This window comes from Drosophila arizonae, chromosome 3, assembly GCF_054131065.1.
Source record: "Drosophila arizonae isolate 15081-1271.41 chromosome 3, UAZ_ARI_1.0, whole genome shotgun sequence".
NCBI classification, from domain to species: domain Eukaryota; kingdom Metazoa; phylum Arthropoda; class Insecta; order Diptera; family Drosophilidae; genus Drosophila; species Drosophila arizonae.
The window spans coordinates 10804601-10820933 of record NC_142923.1 but is presented as its reverse complement, the minus strand read 5'-3'; the positions used below and the strand labels follow the sequence as shown (position 1 = coordinate 10820933).

The 16333-nt window shown below is 35.9% G+C and overlaps 1 protein-coding gene and 1 long non-coding RNA gene across 7 annotated transcripts; one reads left to right on the top strand and one right to left on the bottom strand.

Moving 5' to 3' along the window:
- Positions 1 to 3113: 3113 nt before the first annotated feature.
- LOC108612126 (uncharacterized) lies at positions 3114 to 5512 on the top strand. Its single transcript, XM_018005028.2, has 2 exons — positions 3114 to 4076; positions 4141 to 5512. The coding sequence occupies exons 1-2, from the start codon at positions 3470 to 3472 to the stop codon at positions 5244 to 5246; spliced, it is 1713 nt and encodes a 570-aa protein (XP_017860517.1). The 5' UTR covers positions 3114 to 3469; the 3' UTR covers positions 5247 to 5512.
- Positions 4117 to 11396, bottom strand: LOC149269661 (uncharacterized). 6 transcript variants are annotated; one of them, XR_016269093.1, is made up of 3 exons: positions 7191 to 11396; positions 5183 to 6443; positions 4117 to 5082 (listed from the first exon to the last, which is right to left on the bottom strand). It is a non-coding gene; the product is annotated as an uncharacterized LOC149269661 (long non-coding RNA). The 6 variants fall into 6 exon arrangements; XR_016269094.1 differs by having other exon boundaries at positions 4117 to 6443; positions 7191 to 9130; positions 9366 to 11396; XR_016269095.1 differs by having other exon boundaries at positions 4117 to 6443; positions 7191 to 7346; positions 9366 to 11396.
- Positions 11397 to 16333: the final 4937 nt, after the last annotated feature.

Here is a 16333-nt window from a genome sequence, read left to right as displayed (position 1 = left end):
TTAATTAATTTGACTCGTTGATTCGCTATTCGATTATTCCCTAATTAAACTCAGCTCTTTGTTCTGATTGCCTTGCTCCATTTTTGTAGATTTTTCTTTTCGATTTTCCTTTCATCGCTATTCACAGAGGATTCAATTAAATACGCTGCTAATCGAGCGTAGATATTCCCTTGCATTGATTGCAGCCTTGAAATGAACAGAATATTTAAATAAATTACCCTTTACAGTCCCAACTAGCTCTGCGGCTCCTTGAAATATAATCTAATTTAAGTCGCTGTGCCTTTAAAGTTGACTTCAACTTGATGTGCAAAAATAATCTAAAAGACAAATGCCAAGTCTATTCTGCCATGGTAATCGCTCTGCAATTTGCACCGGCAGTTCCCAAACTTCATTTCAAGCATATACGAAAGTTGAACAAAGTTAAGCCCCAAAGCAACTGACGTCATTGCGCTGGCAGCGCAAAGGCTGATTTATGTTAAATGTCTACGTGATGGGAGTAAATTAACGCAATCGTCGCCAAAATGGTTCCAGTTAAGGAATAAGAGACGAGCCACGAACTAAGTTTTCGCCAAAATTGAAAAACTAACTAAAAGAAATTTGGCGTTTTCCTTTCGACTTTCAAAATGCTAAGAGAGAGATATTTTCTCTGTAATTGCTATAAAAGTTTCAGTTCTTGACTTAAACATTTAAATTTATATAAAATTAAGCAAAATAATTATCATACGAGCTTCGCATGCCTTTATACATTTTTCCCCTTCGGATCTGATTGTTGATGCAATGGAATAAATTCAAACCTTAGCGGAAAACCTTGCGGATTCGCGCCATTCATTAGCATGCAAATCTGAATATTTATCAGGTGCTGCTTGTACAGGTCCTCTCAGGAGCGCCAGCAGGAAAAGCCAAGCAATCTGCAAACAACTCGCAGGACAAAGTTTGACACACAAATTATGCACGGAAAGGCATGAATGGCTCGCTAGTTAAGCTCAGATACTGCTAGAGCCAGCATATGGGGCAATCATAATTATCTCTATATTATTTATTGGTTTGACTATGCTGACCCTACGATACATCGGCTTACAGGCAAAAGACAATGAAGTCTTTAATCTATGTTAATTGAACTTTGCATGACTCTCTTGTGCATCGATGGAAGTTGCATAATAATACTTGATAAGTAATTTCTATAAATTAATTATGTAATTTACTTCAATTCCGACGTAGATTGCATGAATTTTTATTGATGCCTAGATGTAAAATGTCTGTCGATATTTATAAATTTAAAATTCTTCTTACTAAAATTCCATTCAGTATTTAGTACATATATTTTTCCGCCAAATTTATCATGCAGTAAAAATTGCAAGTCACAAATCATATTTTACCTGATTTTTGTTTTTCTGCAGCCTTTTCTAAAACTATTTTCTTTACCTTTTTTATAGTTTTGGCACATTTTTTTTAGATTTTATGATTTTTCTTCCGTTTGCTCGCAATTAAATAAACATTTCACCGTTACTGCAGACACATAAAAATGATATATGACGCTGCGAAAATATTGCTACGTTTGGCAAATAGATCCGCACAGAATCATAACTCATATGCGCTGAGCAGTTCATCTGTGAAATGCTGAAAATCAATTTAAACTGCATCGGGAATATTAGAAGCCTTTTTATGTAAGCTCAAGTAAGTTTACTTCTAAATATAAAGAATAAGTAAATAAGTAAATAATATAAATATATGATTTAAATCATTTGTATAAAGGTCTGTAATATTAAGTAAATAAATAAATATATGATTTAAATCATTTGTATAATGGTCTGTAATAAATGATTAAAGAGCCGCTATATTGCTTAGGTTGACTTCAATCAGAATTCATAATTTATTACGTATACTGAATATAATTTTATTTTCATTCGTACCACCCTTTCGATTTGTACATAATATATTTAATATATTTCGTTTTATTTTACCTTTTTGTCATACATCAATTTTTCAGTCATATCTTAAACCTGTTAAAAGAAAAGAAAATATATGTAATTTCGTTTTTTGTTTCATACACTTAAGGTTAAGGCTCAGACTGGCTGTATAATGTATCATCGTCAATTTACTACCATTTCTTTTTTTGCTTTTTGTTTCTGCTACAAAGTCTGGGGCGGAGCAATTGACAGACAATCACATTTTAAAGTATTTTGTATCATATTTCAAACCGGAAAGCGACCAGACAGGTATGGATACAAAACAGTCAATGCTATTTATCTTCTCTGCCAGACAAAGCTCATTTACAGAGATAGGGATGTTACCGTAAAAAGAAGGCAGAGTGCTGCAGGTGGGAGTGGCTGACTTTGAGAGAGCGATTATGGCGAGGCAGACATCCTGGAAGTGGAATACACCATCGTTTCATATAATTTTGTAGTTATTATATATTGAACTTAGTTGATTGTAAAGCTATAAAAAAGTTGAACAATTGAAGTGGCCTCTGAGTTGGTTGTGCTCTAAGCTGACTCGAACTATTTCTCCTGATGAACTATATCCCCTACATCTCTGCTGCATATATATCAATAAATTCAATAGACCCATTTTCTATAGTCTTAGGGTATCAGAAGTAAATTGTTTTTGCAGCGTGAATAGTATGTAGCTACTGTCACATATCTAAGCGTAAGCCTGACTCATGGGCGGTATTTTCCAGCTGCACAGCCATTCCCGTTACCTGATCCGACTGTCTGGACTGTCAGCCAGCGTAGCAGGACACTCTGTTGACAGCTATTATCACAGCGACATACAGACAAACACAATCTGGACTGCAAGTCTTGCAGGTGCTGCTACTCCGGCATACCAGCAGCTAAGTGGCAGTTAGCTCCATTCCATTGTTGGGCAGTTAGCATTTTGCAAATCTAGAATTCCCGCCCAACATTCAACGAATACCAAATGCACATTTGCTCCTGCGAATTAGGACACAAGGACGTACAAGATGCATAACTAATGAATGGGCCATCCGTTTGGTTGGCTTTCTAATCGTTACTTAGATTGCCGCAAAGCAACGCATGTGCCTAATGAGCAAAACATATTTACATATACATATGTATAAACATACACATGTCTGCATTTTAGCTAAATTTAATTTGTATATATACTTGTATAGCCTTACATCTCAGTCAGCTTGGGAATTTCCATGTCTGTGGCATTTGTGTGCTCTCGGAATAATTTGTAAATTTATCTTAGCTTTAGGCAAACAATTGATGGGGGAATTTCAAGGGGGGCTATGTCTATGACTCAATTTATGAGAATCGAGCACACTCTCTCCTCTTTCCAATTTATTTAGGTCGATCGCTTCTTGTCTATCACATAGATGCGTAAATCGATGTACATATATATATATTTAAAGTTCAGTTGGCGTCGATTTGTAATCTTATAAATGAGACTAAAATCATATCGGAAATTCAGTTAGCCGAAAACCACTAGAATTTGATATCTAGCGGAGATGGCAAACAAGTCTAGAACAGCATTCAAAGTGCCGAGCAGACATGGCTTTAGTGGCTATAGGCTTTATAGGAGATCTGGTCATCGTAGATTGCAAATGGTAACAATCAGGAGATATGCAATTGTCAAAGGCGATGAGACTCTGCGAACTCGCTCGTCAACATTGAGCGAAGAGCTTAATAAAAAGTATTTGAAGCTGGTCGCTGATTGGAAAAGGAGTCTGATCGAGGAACCACATTTGAATAGGACACCAGAATCATTTGGCATATGTCTGCCAGAGCCAAGAGAACCCTACTACTCAGACGACGAATCCCCTCCGAGCACTCCAGACCTGCATGAGCTTTATTTAAACTCTGCCGATCCACACAAATTCTTTCCAAGTGTTCCAGTGATCGTTTGGTCAAGTCTGTACTCTAGTGCCGCCCAAGAGCATGCCAAGGCCGGGCTGCTGGAGCCGCTGCAGCAGGAGATGGTGGAGGTCGCTAAAGCCGTTGACGCGATGGGGGACATAACGAACGTAGAGCTCAACGATTGCGCTCACCAACAGCGAGTAGAATCGAGTATATCTGTAGCTCAGTACTTGTGCAATGTAGAGGATCGAGAGCTTGGTAGACTAAATATGAGTGTTATCTATATATATCATATACATATCATACGACACATTTATTATAGATGGTCCAGAGGTGTACGCGATTTCATCCCGCAACTACTGGTTTAGCACCTTGCAAGTGAAAGTTGGCAAGCTTTTCATGCATGTGGATCGGTATGTGTTTTTCCACTACTTGAAAGGCTTTGAGGATTACAAGAGTTGGTCCCTGGAATTTCCCACTAACAAGGTCTCCATGATTCTGTTGGCCCACATGTACAATTGGATGGTCAGCAAAAGCCCAACGTTGATACTCGGCCACGACTTTGTTGAGATGTACCACATGGCCAAGTATCTGAATGTGCGCTACATGTTGGAGCTGTACTGGAACTCACTTTCGATTCATAATGGTGGCGAGGGTGGCGTCTGGGAACAGGAAGCATTCAGAGCATACCAGATATGTCATCGTCTGGGCTGCAGCGATTTGATGGCCATATTTATGAATCGAATACAAAAGTTGTTCTTGCCGCTGGTCGCGTCAGAGGAGTTCCTCGCTATGGAAGCGGGCGAGGTAGCATATTTGCTCAAAATGGACTCGCTATGCGTGAACAGTGAGGACGAAGTGTTCTTTGCAGCCGTGTACTGGCTAAGGCACAACTGGGAGGAGCGACAACAATATATGGAGCAGGTCATGGCCAGTGTGCGTTATTGCATGTTATCGCCTTGGCTGCACAGCTCCATTCTCCACAAGCCGGAGAATGAGATAATCCGAAAGGTGGGCGAAAGCCACATGATTCGAGCCCTGTTATGGAGAGGCCTTTGTGCTAGTCATGCAATGCTCGCCAAGACGAAAGATCCGGAGCTTGCCGATGACCCCTTGATGATGCGTATCATGCTGATAAAAGACTTCGATCGGAAATGGGGCTTCTGTCCAGGCATTCCCCACCATCACTCCCCCGATTGCTGTCGATTCTCAAAACTCAGCTATAAGATGTTCCTAAAGTTCCTTAATTTGCTGCACGACGATGCTAAGAAGTACATGGCAGAAACCCAGTTCGTACCGTATAAGTATTTTGTGCCACTCAATTGCTGCTCTAAAAAGGATTTTGTCAAGAAAGTAACACTTACAAAACAATTTCGGAAGAGGCTAGCTAAACAGTTCCCGTTCGAATTCCGCTATAATGTGAAATAAATGCTTAATTGTTTGTTACCTTCCTAAATATCTTTCAACAAACTGGGTGTGCTGTGAACGCTTTGCACTTGTCGGAGCTTGTTAATAAAAGGAGAAAGGCGATTCGAATTTTCAAGAGTCTCAGTATTTCACTTTAGTGCTTATCGAAATAAACATTTTAAATTTTACACGGTGTGCTTAAAATCTTAAATTTTTAAACATTTGTTATACAAATTTCGAAATATACATACATATGATAAAACATGTGTATATTATGGTCAACTGAACGATTTTGTATATATTATTTACCTACTTTTGTTATTACATTTATTTATTTATATTTTCATGGATTCATTCAGTTGATTACTCATCAATATTTATATCACACTCAATAAATATGTGCACTATCAAAATTTAAGTGAATTAATTGGCATTTGCCACACAGCCAGCAAATGAAAATGAATTTCTTATTTATTATATGCATATCAATGAAAATGGAACAAGAGCTTTAATTATTTGCACTCTATTAATTTTATTTTTATTGACCACACTCTGGTCAATTAAATTAAATGAAACTGATGTGAAAGTCGCATGAATTTGATTTATATTAATTTATGCACATGACACGAGAGCTGCCTGGCCGCGATCCAAGTGCACGGCATAAGGATAACTCGCCAACGGCAAAACTGTTTTCGCGCTCGGCCAGTGCCAATTTCACAATATCCGCCCACACGGCAATGGCTGAGACCCAATCAAGTTTCACTGATGGGTTTGTCGTTGTTGTCGTTGTCGTTGTTGTTGTTGTTGTTGTTCTTATTGATACTGCATTTGTCTGCTTCTGCTCGGCACTGCAATCACAAGAGGCCGCTCCTTGCACTGAAGCCTTGCATATTGCACTCGCATTCATATCGCACTTGTCCTTGGTCGAACTGCTCCGAGGCGGCTCATCGACGTCAACATGCCTCACGCGCGATGGGCACTTTGCTGTTAGCTTTTAACAGGATGGATGGTTCATACATTATCCATATTTGTGTTCATACTTCGATGATGGGACTCTGCTGATGCTGCCGCTGCTGCTGCTACTGCAGTGACTCTGCTGCTGCAGTTGTTGCTTCTGCATGTTTGCTGCATTTGCTGCTCATTTAGGAGAATTTTCTGCCTATGCCATAAATCTACCTGTTTCATTGCATACAAAACACCGACACTTCATTTGCTGCACTGCAATTAAATAAACAAAAATTAAATGAACTTTGTATTACTTTATAGTTTTCGTAATTCAGTATCTAAATATTTATAAAATGTAAGTTTTGCCGGAATAGCACAGAAAATATTTAACTAAATTTGCTCAAATACCAACGTATTTTCCATATATGTATATAATATATAATAGCATATAATATATTAATAATATAATATAATAGCATAAATTGAGATTCGAAACTAAAGATATAACCATTTTTATGTCATAGATATTTCTTTTTATTTGTATTATTATTATTATTATTATTATTTTTTTTAGTTTAATAAATATTAAATTGATCTTTTTTTATGATTTCTATTTATTTGTATAATTTTTTATATAATTTTTGTTTTTTATTTTTATTAGACATAATGTTTGAAGTGTTGCAAATATAAATTCCATAAATTTAATGGCTTAAATGTAGCTTCGAAACTAATTAAATATAATTAACAATTTTGATTGCATAGCCATTTCTTTCATTTAGGCATTTTATTTACCGGTTTAATTTAAATTGGTATTATTATATTTTTTACATTTTTTATTTACTTATGTATTTAATTCTATTTATATGATGTTGTTGCTATGCATCGATTTGTACTGGAATATTGAATATTTATTATATATTATGATTAAAACTAGATTTGCTTATTAACGTAGTCAAAACTCACGACTGACGTGAGGAACTTCCTTGCTTACTCTACCTATAAGGAAACTAGTAAACTTACTTAGACTTTCACTACATCTCTGGATGGCGCCTCTAGCAACTTCTACAACATTGCCCTGTTACTGACCAATTGCTGTTCTCGACAAGACAGCAAATAATGCCAACACACGCCTCTCCGCAGCTTCGCTGCCTTGCTGTGCTGTTCGATTCTCCAGCACTGCAAATAAACACAATGGCAAATGTTTGATTATGAGCACAAACAGGCGGAAGTTAGTTAGACATTGTCGCAATGTAATATGTCAAACACGTGCCTTGGCAAAGTTTTTTAACAAGCTGCTCACGTGACCACAGGCTCGATCCGAGCCCCGACGAAAGAAGCCAGTCAGCTAGAGAGAGCAGCCCTTTGGCATCACGTAGAGCAGCATATTTAACATATGTACTATACATGGTAATTTTAATGGAATCCACTGGGTCTAGTAAGTCGTTCGTCATGTTTATTTAAGCTCGGCGCATGGCTGACCTGTGTTACCTGGACGAGGGGACACGGCATACAGTCAGACAGTCATGGCCTAGTAGCAGCTCACCTGCAGTATCTCATTGCATGCAAACAGACGCCGACGTGCCCGACCAATTCGGATACATTTTCAAGTTTCTCTTGGGAGTCTGACCGTTCTGCGTGGCTCAACTCTTTCAGTGCTAAAGTGGACTGTGACAGCATTGTTAGCATAGCTGCTGGTTATAACTTACTTGTATATATTTGTGTATACATGTATACATATAAATATATATGTAAATATATATTTGTATATACATAAGTAGTTATGTATATATATTTAAGCAAGAGTTTAAGATCTTGCTGCTGCATTGCCTAAGCTTCTCTAGTCGAATTTTTATTTTCAGTCTTCACAATATTTAGATGGTATGGTATGGATACTAAAACGATAATGAGAGCGAGAGACAGACAGTGAAAGAAAGAGAGACATGAATGGGTTAACTGAAAACTGGATAGGGAGCAAAGTAAAGTAGAGCTTCACCTGCTTAGCCAGCTAAGTTAATCTATTAAATAAAGCACTTTGGTATTTCAAGCACTGCGACTTCAAATTGAGAATCACAGCATCTCTCAATTTCCACATAGATAGGCTGTACAATTCAAGAACTACCTCACTACAATATGCATTCGATGATGAGTGATATCAATGTTATGCTTGTCACGATAATCCTTTAATAGCGCAGCTAATATTTGTTTTAACTCTTGCTCTCAACTCCACATTCCAAAAATGTGTGGTCCCAGCAATAAGCGTGACCATAATACAAATGAGTACAGAAATTTCTGCAAATCAAGCATAACTTGAAGACACCATCGACAGTAAGAAGATAAGCGAATGGCCCTTCATGCTAGTCATTTAGTCCAAATAGAGACTCCATTAGTTTTGGCTGTCTAGCCTCATAAGCCATTAGCCTTAGGACTTGTGTTCTTCTACTACTTCTACTACGGTCCGCTTCTTGCCGTCTAATCCTATCAATTTGTGTGTCTTATGTGTTTGTTACCTTGCCCCAGGCGGCCGATGGGGATTTGTGGACGTGTGACCTTCGACTCAAGAGGTAACTCTACTATTCGTGTACTATGTATTAGTGTTTCAGTTAATATAAATATATTTATTATTTTCTCTATAGACAACCGGAGATCTCTTTAAAAGAATACTCAATGCATTCAATTTAAAGCCCTAAATTATTTATAAATGTTAAATTTTTCATATCACAACTTATTATATATATTATTCTAATTTTTTGCTATAGAATATATACGCATTATTTTAATTTATGTTATATAAATTTTTCATCTTTTCATGCTTGCATTTGTTCATTTATTCAGTTGATTAAACAATGTTGATTGCCAAAAGCCGCTGCGATATTTGTTATGAATTACCTTATCTAAATTATTGAACAGCGCAGTGAATGAATTCAGTGCAGTAGAAAAGCTCTTCTACTATGTATATTATTCTGAAAGAGGTTCAGAATATTTAATTTAAATAATATATAATGTATAAGTAGGATCTGTATATAGAAAATATATGCTTGTCTATAATTTGAGTCTGAAATGTTGCTATAATTTCCAAACTTGTTTCAGAATAAAAATATATATGCTACATATGTATGCATAAAAGGAAATATATAAATAAACATATTTATTTATATATTGCATGACATTGCTTATTTACATTGCTAATCGACGCACCTGCTGTAGCTCTGATTTCAAATCGTGTTCATTCAGCTGCTCCACTTTTCGACCTAATTCATTTCTTTGCCTAATGGCCCCCTCCAGACTGCCGTCGCTAGGCGTGAGAATGTTTAAGTCAGCAGTTTGAGCTGGCTTCTTAGCTCCGGCCTCAGTGCTGTCTAAATTGCACAGATGGCATATGGCATATGCCGCCGATATGCATATGTATGTGTGTGTCTGCCACGATCCCGTTGACCGCGCGACTTTTGCAGCACGGATGGTTGGCAACGCGTGCCGTGGGCTGCGTCTGATATCTTACTGGCATAAAAGTTCATCGCCATATGTCACGTTCGGGCTGCTGGCACTCGTGATGCGCGGTCATGTGTGTGTGTGTGTGTAAGGAACGACTGTAGCTGCTTACAAATGGATTGCGCTGTGTTTGATTAACGCACAGACACGGACTGAACAGGTGACAGGCTGTAGTCGCCGGAGGATGTGTAACCATCACGTCACCCGAGATACGTGCGCTAAAAAAGAATGAATAGTTAGATGGTGAGAATGTGAGGCATTTATTATGATTCATTGACTTGTCATCAAATTCACATTGTATGCAACCGATCAAATGGGTGGGAGTTGAGAAGCTCAGATATATACCAATATACGTAAAATACTCAACTTAAGTGTAACGACAATAATGAAATAATAATTTCAGCAATAGAAAATTAACTTGAGAGTCGTAAACTAAACACGCTGCACTCTTTGCAAATAGAATAGTTTTATTGACAATAAAAGCGATAGTTACGCTAAATAAAACTGGCTGACAGCAGTCGTAAATGATCATCCGCTGACAGCAAGCGGAAACAGTTCAATAGTGAAATAAGATATAATAAATTTAAGATGAGCACAAATTTTTTATCTCTAACCAAAACAGTAAAAATTTTATTATTATGTATTATAATTTATTATTATTTATAATTCCGGTCTTCAAAAACAGATTTTTTTTTTTTTTTTTTTTTTTTTGTTGTAATAAAACTTTGTTTTTCAAGTCTCTACTAGCTTAGAGCTTGAGATACGGATAACTTTGTTTAGACAAAGGTACCCATAAATATCTAGTCCGAATTCTACAATTCAATGCAGCCAAGTTTGGATTGAAATTATTAATTAATAATAAAAAAATACAACAATTTTTTTATTTATTTTCCTTTCATTCGATATAAGAGCTAGAAAGCTGAAATTTTGCATGCATACTCTTGTATATCATACGCAGTACGAGTTTACTCATTTTGCCGATAACTCATCCGATTTCTTTTTATCGAGAATGATCGACTTGAGGAACTTGATTTTCTAATAATCGTAAAAAAATAAACATTAACATTCACTTTATATTCAGTGAAATATAGCCATCTGCAGCTCATTCAAGCTCAAGTTTACGGTGCCTATGAGTAATATTTATGGCAAGAGGCAGCTGCATACTTACATAACCCAGTGTGCAGGAACATGTGCACGATTATTTCTTTATGACTGCCAAAGAATACATAAATATTGAAAATTAATTTTTTATGAAGTGTGTAAAAAATGTTCTCAATAAAAATAAATAATAAAAATTGATCTGTAATAACTATTTTTGATTTTTATCATATAAATTATTTATAATAATTAAAAATCATTATTTTACAAAAAATTGGAATTAAAAGTTTATTTATTTATTAATTTTTTTTTTTTAATTTGCCGTTAAAATATAACTTATGTTATATTCTCCTTTGGGCTTCTTTTGAGTCTCAATTTTTTTTTTTAAATGCTTAAATGTCTTCAATAATGTATTTTCCTAGGACATCAATCAAGGAAAACGGAATTACATTTTTTAAATACTATTTAAATGTATTATTTCAGAATACTTATAACATTACACTGTTTATCACTTTGGTATATCGAATTTATTTGATCAAATTTATTTATTATTTATTTACATTATTTGCTAAATATAAGTATTAGGAAATTAATTAGTACAATAAAATTGGATTGCGCCTTATGAACATCACGCACCAAACAGCCGCTGTGAACTAAATTTTAACATTCGCATTGGCAGCTTTTGTTGCTGGAGAGTACATCCTCTGTTAAATAGTGGGAAATGCTATGCCTGTTGTTAGCATTATGTTAGTACATATAGTGAGCCAGCTCAAGCAGAGCCTCTCCTTTGCAACATGTTGCAGACCGAACATGAGTTTGCTGTTTGACTAATATGATTTTCCTGCACACTCATTGCCTGAATTGTCGACGCTCGTGTGATTACCTTGCCTAAAAGTGGGCTGGCCACATGTCTAATGGCTCTGCCAACACATCTCGGCTGCGAGTCTTTGGGGAATGCCACAAAACAGATATCTGGCTGGCCACACAGCTGTATTCCCAAATGTAGTTTTGTTTTTGTGAAATATGGGCAATTATTTAGCTGAATTATCATGTGGTTGGTTTATCTGGACTCCAAATCTATATATAAATGCATTCAATGTGAGCGTCACAAAAGTTCACACAGCAAATTAGCGAAATCAATTCGCATTTTCTTTTCTGTTTTTTTTTTTTTTTTTTTTTTTTTGTCAAGAGTGCCCTCTTTGGCTTGGGGTCAAGAGTCTTTAACACCCACAAACACATTCACAGAAGCGCTCTGGTATCTGTGGGGCAAACATTTTGTGAGGTCATTTGGGAAATTGCTGAGCTAAACTTGGAGCCAGCTAAAGGCCAAACTTTCAACCAGTAGCTTAAATTGCAGATTTTTGTTGATTTTTGTTATGGCGCAGTAAAAACTGAATTTGATATAGATATATATGTCTGTGGATATCTGTGTATATATAGGTCTGTATATATAAGTATATGTATTTATGGAATAAAAGTAGTTTTCATATTTCAAGCGCATTTGTATTTAGTTTGCTTGCGACTTTCTGCTTCAAGCTAACATAAGAATAACTAAATATATTTCAATTTGATGTTGATTTTAGTTAAAATATAAGTCAGTTTTTCATTATATTTGTGCTTATACATGTATATATATTTGACCCCAGAATAATTCCACTCCCGCAATCCAAATCAACGAAACTTCTCCCATCAAGTTAAGCTAAATTCTTCGCTGCATATATTCTTCCCTGAGCAACAAGTGGATTCTCACAATGTTCACGCCTTTTCTTTCAAGTATTTAAGTTCATATGTTAGATTTGTTTATTATACTAAATTGCAGTTGGCTGAAAAAGAGTTGCTCATGTGTAAGCCGACTCAGTCGGTTCGTCATCGTATTTACATATGCAAATGTGGGATATTTGAACACACTTGGCTCCGTGTCTAATCCAATTTCAATGGCGTAATCCACCATGACTGACACTAAAAGCGAAGTCGAAGGACGCCTGTCAACTGGTGGGTTAATGCCATTGCTGAATGTCAGTTGCCATTTCTTGCCCAAAAGATCTTCACGCACCAAAGCACTTCAAATGCTTGAGTACTCAATTGAATTACTCAAACGCATCGTATGTATGCGTAGTTGTGCTTCGCATCACACACAAGAGTCTATAATACAAGGCGTTCGTCCTCGTATCCCAAGTTAAATAAGTTGTGCGCGGTGCTTTAATGCCAACATAAAAGCTCAAACTTGACCACTTCATTTTGACTTTTGCTTAAGTTTTATGGACGCTGCACAGATTCCATGAAGATTTCGTACTCGGAATGCTTGCAACGTGCTCGGCTTAACAGGCAAGTTGGCAACTTTATTAGACCACAAAAATGGCTGCATTCAAAATGAAATTGCATTTCATAAGTTGCCTCAAGATGTGGCCGGACAAGCGCAGAATACCAAATATCAACTGAATATAAACTGAATTAAAAACAACGAAAACTATAAATTGCTGATATCGTATGGATATAGTTCTGTTATAATTTATATTGATTTGATGAGCAGAAAAGGAGAATTATATTTAAGCCTTATATCAATTTATAAGTGTGCGAAAAATGTGTATATAATTTAATAAGTGCTAAAATAGTTTTTACATCAGTAATAAATGCAAAAGTAATTTTTAAATAATTTAATAGTTAACATATATTTGCATGCCACACAGCGCAAGCAAACTGCAGCATGAAAATACAATTTAATTTGACAGTCAAGTGACAAAAAATAAAAAATTAAACAAAACAGAAAGAAAACTAGTAAAATCGTTGCAATCGGGCGTTTCCCACCGCAGAATACTCATTAACCACCCAAACGAGGTCAGAGCCAGAGCCGTTTTTCCATGCCTTCAATCGGTATATATGATACCGTTAAAGGCACGGACATTGCACAAAACCAATATACTCCTTTCACCTCCGTGAGTGAGTATAAAATTATAGAGAAGTTATGTGAGATCTCATGCGGCTGTCCCTGATATAAATATGGCACACAGCAATTTGTATTTAATGCATTCTCAAGTTGTGTGAGTGAGTGCATGTGAGAGACAGGGAGGCAGAGAGAGAGAGGGAGAGAGAGTGCCTGTGGAGGCCTGTGTAAGGCAAATGAGTGTGTGAAAAAATGAAATAAAAATGGTATTCAACAAGAGACTTGCCAGTTTAGAGCACATTTTGTCAGTCAAGCACTACTATATGGAAATATATACATATATATACATATATATAAATATATACATATATCTGCATATATACATTTTCGCATTTTAATTTCAACAATATGAACAGCGCAAAATACTTTTTTTCTGTATATGTAAAAATCTTCATATTGGCTTGGCATCGCAGTCAGTGAATAATTGTGCTAATGGCGAAAATTTCCAGTGAATACGGCTACCTTAATTTAACTCCGCACTTTTCGCTCTTTCGCTTATTTTTGTTACACTCAACAGCAATTAAATGAAACTCATTTGGCGCACCTGTCTTGCTCTATCTCACTCTCTCTCTCTCTGTCTCTCTCCCGCAGTCTGTCTAACTTTAAACTATTTATTTATATTGCAAACTTTGCGCTAAAATTAAACAAGTTTGAAGTTTGAACATTTTGTTAGCACATAGCTTCATTTCGTTTTGGGCTGATTGATTGTCTTCATTTTAATTTATTCCCTTCCAGTTTTTTATATTAACTGAGCCTAAATAAAAATGAAATAAAGAAAAGCTAACGCCCAATTTATTGTTATTACCGCTCGGAAATTAATTTGAAAATTTTCACCATTTTATGACTGCTTTAATTGCAGCCATTTCATTTATTAGGTGAAATTTATTTTACTCGACAACATTTTTATTCGCTGCCATAAAATTTTTACTGTGCATCGCTTTATGCTCATTACAATTCAATTTCTGAAATTACAGCTAGCCGATTATTTCATGGCTTCAAAGAGAACCAAACTAATTAAATTTAAATAATTTGCAAAAGAAAAATGTACTTGAGTACATTTTAAAATTTTAAATAGACAAATTTATTAGATAGGGAATAGATAGGGAATGCCATTCACATTAGTGCTAAGCAATTCAATTAAAAAATTAAATAAAATTTAAATAACAGCATAGCTCATTCTCTTAAATTATCTATTTCAGATTTTCTTATTACTGTACATAAGCAAAAATGAACTTTTTCCATTGATTTCAATTAAACATTTGCCTACAAAAAGCACTTTGCTGCAGCGAAGAAGTCCTTTGTACACTCTTATGCAAAGTGCATGGCCTCGTTTCGCTTTTTCCTCCCTTTTGGTCTAGACGGCATTTAAGAACAAGTTAATGTCACGCATTCAGCTTTAACACACTTTGGATTCCCTTCCGGCTGCCCTTAGCAAACAGCGAAGCAGTTGTTTTAGTTGTTGTTGTACTTTTAATGTTGTCATTGCTTTTACAAGTAAGCTACATAGTACTTAGTGAAATGTATGTATGTGTGCGCTTGTGTATGTATATAGATGTGTGTGTGTGTGCGGCTGTGTACATAGCATGCTCTGAAGTGTGAATTGGAAAATGAGTTCGCACTTAAGATTAAAATCAGCAAACAGTGCGGTGGACAGCCTCGGGCGAATGTATCTATGCAAGCAGAGATTTTTCAAGTGGAATTGAAATTATGCTTATCTTAATTAATATGTTACACAAAGGTGTTAACAAGAGACAAATATATGCATTAGCATGTCATATTGTTTGAACGGAGCAAATTTAATTACTTATATATGTAATATTGTGGGAAAGTAGCGCGCTTATTTACGTATACGTAATATTGTATGAGAGTAACGAGCTCATTTGCGTATACGTAATATGTAAGCAAATACAATGCGAGCCGCCAAACAATGGAGGAATTGTTGATGGAATGTGCCAGAAAAAAATCAATAATAATTTCATGCATATCCGTGAATATATATGAAATTATTATTTCGCATCAATTTCAAGGAAAGTAAATATATATCAAAAATATAATATCATAGATAAACACAATTTTATTGATGTTGAAAATAATAATTATGGTATTTCGTACAGGTAAATTTCTACATATACTAATTTATTGGCAACTAGCTACAGGGTATCTAAAAGTCCAGCGACAGCTCCCATTGAGCATTGTAAAAAGTTAATAAAAGAGAGCTGAGAAGTGCAGAGTCTGCCATGTAGAACAACTGAACAAAAAGCAAAGAAGCCCCCAGCTGAGGCTGCAAAACTTTTGCCATTCGCTTCTCGAAGGCTTTTCACTCGCCATTTCACAGCTCGCTAGGCGGCAGCCTGATGAGAGAGAAAATTACCTTTCACAGCCTTTTGGCTCTTACTATTGTTGCTCCTGGTATTGGCCCAACACTAATCTAATATTTTGGGTACTTGTACATAATCTACATATTAAATGAAATTCGATTAAGTGCTGTCTAGGCCAGACAATGAAATTAAGTTATAAATTGGTAAATCATCGGCTTAGCCATTGAACCGAATATTATCCTAGGCTCACACGCTTTATTCATGCATTATTTAACGGCCAGACATAAAACAAGGACATATAATGTAGTAGAACAAGCAGA